This window comes from Saccostrea echinata, unplaced genomic scaffold, assembly GCF_033153115.1.
Source record: "Saccostrea echinata isolate AGI-Se365-2 ecotype Australia unplaced genomic scaffold, CSIRO_AGI_Sech_v1 ptg000034l, whole genome shotgun sequence".
NCBI classification, from domain to species: domain Eukaryota; kingdom Metazoa; phylum Mollusca; class Bivalvia; order Ostreida; family Ostreidae; genus Saccostrea; species Saccostrea echinata.
Window position 1 is genome coordinate 7,010,143 of NW_026889783.1, and position 9,675 is coordinate 7,019,817.

Consider the following 9,675-nt stretch of genomic DNA (forward strand, 5'->3'; position numbering starts at 1 on the left):
AATTTATGAAACACTATTTCAGCTTTAAAAATCTAACACATACGGAAATTCCTACATGTTTCTCGGTAGAGAAAATGTTAGTCTTTTTCTGTATATTTCTTAAATTTCTTTAAAATGATTCCCCTGTATGTGCAATTGTTTAGCAAAAGTATCTATGATTTACCTATGGCCATTAACAGAAGATATGCGTCCATTTCAAAGTCTGCTGACGCCAAAACTGTGCGTTGTGTCTGTTAATTCAATTCTAAGATTATTATTAGTTTACGTGAGGGCGCCATCCTTCATTTATGATTTTATTCACTTTGATAAATTGCAAATCACTAAGTTTGAACGCATTTTTCAACTCTGTCTCACTGAGAGAACTGAAGAAGCTTCCATCCAAACCTTCTTTTTCACACATAGTGGCCAACGATGGTAACTTGGTCATTTTAAACAAGCTTACGACTTCCTCGGTTGTCATGTCACTGAATTTCTTCGTTGGATTCTCCTCGCGAGATATTGGTTGTATTTTGCCAACTGGTTTTGTTACTCTTAGTGACGCCTGATAACGAGGTGTATCGCTCACAGGAGGAGGACGTGGCATGGACGCAAGCTTTGTCAGGTCTGGGTAGTCGTACGCAAGTGATTCCTCTTCATCACTGTCATCACTATCCCTCAGGCTGAGATCGTCAATGCTGGGTGGAACATTGAGGTCTTGAGAAGAAGGGGGACTTTTTACTTCAACGGAATGTGAGCGCTTCAATTTCTTCAACTCATTATGGACCTTTTTCAAGCCAACTCTAAAGGTCTTTGAAAACATAAAACAATTTTAGACAAGTAACTAAAAAAGTTTATTTTCATGAAGATCATTCAAATGTGGTAAAAGAGGACAAGGAAGTAATTTCAAATATACCTTTGGAAACTTTGAAAAGTCTAGTCCAGTTTTCTTGGAATATTCTTTAAAAAGAAAAGGTATACAATAAAAAAAATCATTTATATGACTTCACTTTTGTAAAACCTTTGCCTACTTCTTTTGGTCAAATAAATAGAAAAAAAATATGCACAGCGTTGTCCATAATGACCATTTATGTCCTCTTTTATTCTTAAAGTAAAAGTGACAGAGTACAGAAAATTATTGTTTTTACCACCCCTAGCCATTTTCCTCTAAAAGAGTAAAAAAAAAATAGATAAATCAAAAAATAAAAATAAAATAAAAAATAATTCCCCGGTAATGATATCTTGTATTATTGCCCCATATAAAGGTTATCCGGTAAAATCGTGGACAACGCGTCAACACGTTTTTATTGAGAAATAATACGCACACTAAGCTGAATTTCAGCAAATGTTTATTCAACCTATTTAAGTATTTTTTTAAATAAAATATATAGACAAAAAATAAGGATTTTATTGTACTTGAATGTGCAAATGATATGGTCCTACGGCGCACGACCAAAAAATCAGGGTTTTATTAGAGATAATGCAAGTATTATTTCGAAATAATAGTATTAAATAGATAAGAATGTGTTATAAAATTAACATGATTTTAAGAATTTATACAGAAACTTCTACGCGAGAAGAAGAAAACACTTGCTGTGGCCTTCAACTCCACATTCAGATTATTTATTATTTAACAATAGTTACTTCCATTCATATGTCGACTTGATATATTCCAGTGAACTCCAAAAGAAAGATAGCACAGTCTGTCACATCTCTTTCATATTTGGATGTTCTACTGACTATAGACGATAAGGGCCATCTGACAACTAAACAGTATGACAATCGAGATGACTTCAGCTTTTCCATTGCCAACCTTCCTTATTTATGTATTCCACTATCACCTGCGGTGATTACGTCTCCCAATATATTCGATACCTAAGACCATGTTCTGAGTACGATCAATTTTTAAACTGAGGCAGACTATTGACACATAAGTTGATGTTACAGGGATTTCGGCTAACTCGTTTAAATTCAGCGTTTCGCAAATTATATGGTCGTTATAATGACCTTCTTAGCAAATGTAACCTATCACTGGGTCGTATTTTGGCTGACCGTGTTTCATATCAGTTATTAGGCCTTTGTTTTTATACTACATTTGACTACGGAGTATTCCTGATTAACACATAAGGCTCAGACGGATGTGATCGATCGATTTATTCCTTCTAGGCACCTTATTCCACATCCGGATTTCCGGGGGTCCATGTTTTATGACTTGTTCACAGATTTGTATTGTTTGTAGATTTTTTTTTAGATCAATCAATGTTCGTTATCTTCACCTTTTTCACTATCTATTACATTGTCACTTGGAATATTTCAAGGTATTTACTTAATTTTGGGCAGTTTCTTAAGCATTTGAAATGGGAAAATGGCTAACACACTATATGCAAAATGGCGACACTTGATGACGTCACGGCGCACAGGAAAGCAGTTCAGTTTTATGTAAACTTTGTAACGACGTCTTTGCAGACTCAGGTAGATCTTTAGTATACATGTAGAATTGGCGTTTTCTTACCGTGAAAGCTTTTTCATTAAATTTTCTAGCATTATAGAACGAATTAGAGGTACTGTGAACAATGACCTCACAAAATGAGTTCCCCGGTCCCATTTGGGTACGAAAATAGTGAGAAATATGTGTTCGATGAAAACGAAAAAAAAAAGGAGGTGCGCAATACTCGTAGCACTATGTAATAAAGTTTCCGGGAAAGTCTCATTAATTACATTTCATTTAGTGGTATAGGAGGAGTTCTGGACAAGAGATGGGTACCCCCAATATTATAGAAAGAATGGCAGTATCAATGTTTTGACATAGAAAACCCCAAATACCCCAAATATGTGTCTCATCAAAATGTAAAATAGGAGGTGCACAAAGGCAATATGTATTACAGATTCTGTAAAAGTCACTTATTCGGTGATGCAATTGGTTAATATCCTGGTACCTTTAACATAAATGCACAAATTGTAACATTGCAATGTGTTTAACTCTTAGCTGTTAGTACACACAAGAATGACACTTAAGTTAAAATAACAAAGAAAAACTGGATACTGTAGATTTTCTAAATACACACGGGGAATTATTAAAGCGTAATTTCGCGAGAAGCACCACTGGCGAAACAAAATGATTCGTTTACTAGTATATTCTTTTATTGCTGATATACATGAAAAACTCTTGATAAACAGCCACCTCGCTAATTCATATTGTAACGTTTCCGGGTTCTTTTATGGGATTCGGTTGTTCTATCTGAACAATTTAAGAATTAATCAATTTTCTCAATCACAAATTTAAATTAGAAATATGTACACTATCCCTCTCGTTCCTCGGGAGCGCACGCGCCTTCCAAGGACTGAAGCGCATTCGCTTCTTGCCTTCAGTCACACAAATGTATAAAGGTACTTTATATAAATATATATAACCAACCAAAGTCCTGAAAGCCTGATTCAGGCACGTAAGACTTTATTCAAAGATTCCCTTGCAGTACCTACCACGTTCAGCTCTTCTGTTCTAGACCGTCTTTACAAGCCAGTCGTCAGCAACAGACTGCTTCAAACAACCCGACTGTCTCCGTATATATACACACTTCAGGTCACGTGACCTGCTGAGAACCGAAGGGAACAAAGAAACAGGAAGTCATCACAATGTAACTACCGAGAAACGAAGGGATAATTGATCTTGATTTCAGTTTTGCTTCAATATTCTCGCGATTTGACATCAATCGGGTGCTTCGTCATCTTAAGTACTCGCATCAAATAAGGAATCTACAGTATATTCTTAACTGATATGGCTATGAATTTTCACTACGCTTCCACCTGTCATTAATCTTCAGTTGACTATTGATGCTGATATAGAGAACGAAGGAATTTATGTACAGTAGACACCAAGTTCAGGTATAGAACAAGAGTTTTGAAACTGCTACCAATTTAATGATAGAAAATCGAAACGTCTTTGTTGATCTGAGGCATTGAACGACACAAGACCGTCATCAGGTGACTACAAGACATTTAACGAATTCCTGGGGGGGGGGACAATTATACAGTACCTTATGTCTGAAGACAGCGATTCAATGTCCTCATGGTTTTGGACTATTGCTTAAAAAGCTTGGAAGAGAAATATTTCTACGTTTTCAATGTTGTGAGTATCTTTGTTTCTTTTCAATAATAGCTCATCAATTCAGTTGAAGATATATATTCCACAAGTAACAACTTAGAAGAGCGTTCACACTCTATCCCAACGATTAACTTAGCACATACACTAACTTACAAATGTTTATGACGAATCCATATAGGATTAAGTAACTTTTTAGTGTAGCTACATATCTGGAAACATCGTGACATTTAAAAAAATGCATTACAGTCAGGAAAATATAAGCCTAAGCAGCAGATTCCCTATGTAATGTTAAGTTTTTCTTGGCAGTTGCAAAAGCAGTATGATAGAAACAGCATTATTTTTCTGCTTTTTTAATAAGCACCAAACAGTCACTTTCACTCTAAATGTGTTCTTGTTATTAATATACTTACTTTGGGCACCAGAGTCTAAAAGTCATTATAATATAATGTACAGTAATCTACTCTCTGACTAATACAATGAAAACTTTTAAATGAAAATCACATTGACCCTTCACAAAACATTGTTTCAGCTAGTAATCTAATTAAAATCAGGCGCGAATATATAAGAAGTCTGATTTCTTCAGCTAGAATCCTTCAAGTATTTTAATCATGAATCAACTGTTAAGAAGCAAATCATCAAATATTTAGTGACTCAAACTACATGGTAAACATTTATCATTAACTTTGTCTTTCAGTATAATTCATATATTGAGATGAAAAAAAAAGTTTTGAAGGAGGTCATTATGATCATCCAGTATAGAATTCTAACCGCAGTGTAACACTCTTAATTCTTTATGATCAAATGTTTTTAAAATATTTCATATTGGTTAAAACATCTTTGCATTTCTGAAATTTGTTTCTTTACAAACATGCAATGATGCGTTTACATTACATTACAATCATTTTTGAAAATGGAGTAATGATTCAAGCTGCAGGTCTGTGTAAAAAATCAGTGCTGAAATTATGCAGCAAGAACTAAGCTTTTTGAGTCTCCTACATAGCGTTTATCTTTAAGCAACAAAAGTGTTCTTTGCTAATTTTCTTATTTATCTTAATAATCAATCATTCATTTTTTCATTTTAGGTAAGAATTGTATGTAACATACTACGTATTGCCAGCAGATTTTGAGCATGCTAAGATCAGACCATAAGCAATGTTTGACCTTCAAATGTCTACTTACGTTTAATTTCTGGAGATACAGGATTACGATTATTAATTATATCAATTTACGATGAAATTATTGATTCGTTTGGATTATGTATAAAGTTTTCTTTTCAAACATATTGGCAAAAGTCTACAATTACTAGTAATCATCTACCATCATTATTACACACAGACAAATATGTAGTCAGTAGAATATATTTTCCGTATAAAATAATTTGTGACATACACACGTATTATTGTACTATATTTATTGATAAATCTTACATTGCATCTTATATACAAAACACGGAATGAAAATTTACCTTCGACTTCCAGGATATCTGGAATCTCTTCATAAGCACTCTCTGGCTCATCATCTTCGGAATCGTCTTCTAAAACTGTAACATAACTCGTAACTAAAATAAGAGCCCACCATTTTTTATCCTAGATTTTTACAAAAACAATAATAGTGATAGGATACTTTCTTACATCTCAGAATATGAATTTTTTTATTCAGCATTTTACTAAACCATAAATATTCTCAACTGTTATTAAAATTTTTGCATTCCATAATTCTAAAAACATGCGAGTTTAAAGATATGTGTGTTTAAAAAAATTAAAAGAGGAATTGAATTATTTTCATTTAACTATTTTTGTATTCATTATATATATATATATATATATATATATATATATATATATATATATATATATATATATATATATATATATATATATATATATATATATATATATATATATATATATATATATAAAATAAGTAAAATAAAGTGCATTCAATAACAAACATTAGACGTTCAAAGAAAAAAAATGCAACAAAGTTAATTAAGAACAGAGTCGTGAAATGTTCATACATGGATATATATACAATGAATTCTTTATAAATGTTTATTTATGCTTCATGCCCCTTACATGCACATTGCAATATTGGTTTTTGTAAAACAAGAGGCACATGGACCACAACGCTCACCTGAGTCACTATTTTCTTCCTGAATAATGAATACGGACTGTACAAATAGATCAACGAAATCTGTTATTGTGGTCACCAAATCATATAATGTCCTGATTCAACAACTTGAATTTACAATATTTTTTAAATGTCAACTTTCCAAATTGTGCCAGCGTTAATCTTATAAATGCCAATATTGTTTTTGTAAAACTCTCTCCCAAATTGTGGCGCAGTCTTTTCCCCAGGGGCCACAGTTAAAAAATATGCATATATACGAGGATTTTTAACAATTTGACAACAAATGACCTGCTCCTCTTATGAAGCTTTCTGTAAATTTTCCCTATATAATATCAGATTAAATTTTTGACCCTTATTGTTCGAGAGGCCAAATTTAAACAAACTGCTTTTACACTGCATGGGAATTCTTGCATATTAAAATAACTAATGTGAAGCTGTTGTTTTTGTAAAATATTATATTTTTCCTCAAATGAATGTATGTATGAGAGAGAGAGAGAGAGAGAGAGAGAGAGATATTTGACACTCTATTGTTGTTGCCCCGCCTTAATCAAGGATTAAGAATTCATAAAGATAAAAAGGTATAAAGATAAATTAATGTTGTTGTTTAGAAAAAGCTCTTATTAGATTTTTACTTTATTTTCCCTTATAAAGATTTGACCCCATATTGCAACCCATAATTGATGTTGAAAACTTAAATCCCACTACATGAAGATGTTTGCATAAAGTACTACTAGTTGTAACTCTGCTGTTCTTGCAATATATTCAATTGTCAAACTTTAACCCCATACTGCTGCCACATCAAAGGGTTCATTATTTGAAAAAACCTAACTGTACACTCTGTGAAAATGTCTACATATTGATATGACTAATTGTGGCACTCTTCTGGAAAAGAAGACTCTTAATGATTTGTTTTCTACATTTACCCATGTCAATCATTGACTCACTATTGTGGTTCCACTCTAGCCCCTGGGGCCATGATTTGAAGAAACCTGATTCTATACTACAAAAATGCTTATCTAGTACAATGACTAAAAATAATCTTTCTGTTCTGGAGGAATTTTTCCATATATATTTGTATACAAAAATTGACTTTCAACTATGTCCCCACCCTAGCTCCCAGGGGTCATGGTTTGAACTTTGAACGTACACGATATGCAAATGCTTGCATATCAGTATAACGCATTGTTGTCCTGCTGTTCCTTAAAAGATTTACAAAGATATTTCCAATAAAATCTTGAATAAATCTTTAACCCCAGATTGAGAACCAATTCTAGTCCCAGGGGCCAAGAATTAAAAAAAAAAATATGAATCTACACTATATAAGGAAACATTCACAGGAGATTTGTCCTTTCCGGTCCAAAGGATCTTGATACATGTAAGATTACAAATGATGCCATCATCGGCATGGTTATTACGTGAATAACTTTATTTTCCTTTTATCCAGGATTGCTCTGAGTAACATGTTTGGTTGAAATTGGCCCAACGGTTCTGGAGAAGAAGTTGACATACGGAAGAGATCGGGAAGCTCAATTTAGCCTTTGGTTCATGTGAAATAAAAATAGCCACAGAAACGGTGAATGTGATATTCTAGACCTAGGTTAGTAATATAAAATCATTAAGTGATTTATTTATAACGGTGCAGCGCAGAAATACCTGGTAACGAAGATAGAGGAATCGGTGGCTGCTTTCTAGCGATAGGTTGGATTCTGGAAAAGGGTTTGGTAACGGGGGGTGGTGTTAACACACTCATCTCTTCATAATCACCCGCATCCTCATCATCGGAATCTTGTTCCCGGTCAGTTTTTTCTTTCCTTGATGAAACCTTCTTAGGCTTAACTGTATTGTCATGCAACAATTATGAAAGAACTTACAGGACATGCAACCTCAACTATCAAAACATTCAATGGAATTATTAGTCGAATATTCTAAAATGCATAAAAAAACAAAAACAAAAGAACAAGTGTAGGTTTCATTCCATGCAAAAAAAAAAAAAAAAAAAACAAAAAAAAAAACACAAAAAAACAAAAACAGCATTGTTTCAACCTTTAATGGGTGGTGGTGGTTTCTTTTTATTTGGACCTGGAGAAGGATTAGATTTAGTATCTTCTTTGATTTTAGTAGCATGTCTGAATTCTGGCCCCCCGGCAGATGGTTTTTGAATATCTGTAAATGTGACAATGCATTTTATCAGCAAGAATTTCTTTTCTTCACCAGCAAGAATTTAAGTTAGTTGTGCATACAGTCAACGCTATCGGAGAATTAAAGTGAATGTACATGTATATCTGTAAATTAATTGTGAATAAGACTGTTTAGTCACTTTCCTTCCTTGGTACTTTCTTTTCTGTCTAAATCAGCTATTTAAGACCATAAACTGTAAAACTCCTTCACAACATTAAAGTTTTGCGATCTTTTCGCCTCGATATTTTTTAATGTTATCTGCATGCGAGACAATGGATCACAGTATAAAGTATCTAGAATATTGCCTACCATGTTGAGTCTTTGGAACAGTCGGTGGTTTTCTCCTATTGGTTTCTGCAGATAAAGAAAATAAATGTAATCGTAGAAATTCCATACAACTACCCATATCTATTGACTCCAACCCATTATTTTGCAAGATTTCAGATTCTGGTTTCTAGTTTTGTCCTCGCAATATGTAGTTTGTATCTCCATTAAACATTTGCATAGAACACAAATATAAACAAGTTACATAACATGGATAATAGGCTCAACAAATGAAAGGAAATTACTGGAGACCTTAACATGGTAAATCTCTGATTCGTTTAAACTTCCTTGCATAACATACATATTGATTTAGCTTTCACGAGATTGGACTGTAAAAGAACCTCTTATTTTGTGCAAAAAGGGCGTTCAGCAAACTGTCTCTAGTTTCTTTACTTCTACGAGCCAACTGACGAAGCAGAACAAACATATTTCATGTAAATAATAACACAACTGTAACAATTCCAACTATGACATACACGGAAATGGGTACTCTAAGAACACAAGTATATTTAAGGTCATATATATATATATATATATATATATATATATATATATATATATATATATATATATATATATATATATATATATATATATATATATATATATATATATATGCAGTGTGGCTTTTAAAAAGAATGTTGCAATGTATCTTGATAAATAGATTTTTCTCACCAAGTGAATTTCTTTTTAGTATGAAGTCATTGAACAGAAAAAAAATAATTTCTCTGGGGATTCTTTGAAGAAATTAAAGAATTTAGGAAAAGGAGGTTGACAATTTGGACAATGGAAAACATTTAACTCTACAGCAGAATGACATGCTTATTGGATAATTACCGCGGCAATAATTTTTTGCTAGGTTCATTTTTTTTTTTTGAATACATGAATTGCTTACTAGTAGATTGGATGTGGCATGTGATACGAGATAAAGGGAAACCTTATGTAAGCAGCCAATTCCAGCATTG

The 9,675-nt window shown here is 32.9% G+C and overlaps 1 protein-coding gene across 1 annotated transcript; it reads right to left on the reverse strand.

The window, feature by feature from the left end:
- Positions 1–237: 237 nt before the first annotated feature.
- LOC133199324 (nucleolin-like) lies at positions 238–8,792 on the reverse strand. The gene is made up of 7 exons (XM_061335135.1): positions 8,696–8,792; positions 8,252–8,371; positions 7,862–8,044; positions 5,544–5,618; positions 4,489–4,503; positions 893–936; positions 238–787 (listed from the first exon to the last, which is right to left on the reverse strand). Exons 1-7 carry the CDS (start codon positions 8,790–8,792, stop codon positions 257–259), a joined length of 1,065 nt encoding a protein of 354 aa, XP_061191119.1. The 3' UTR covers positions 238–256.
- Positions 8,793–9,675: the final 883 nt, after the last annotated feature.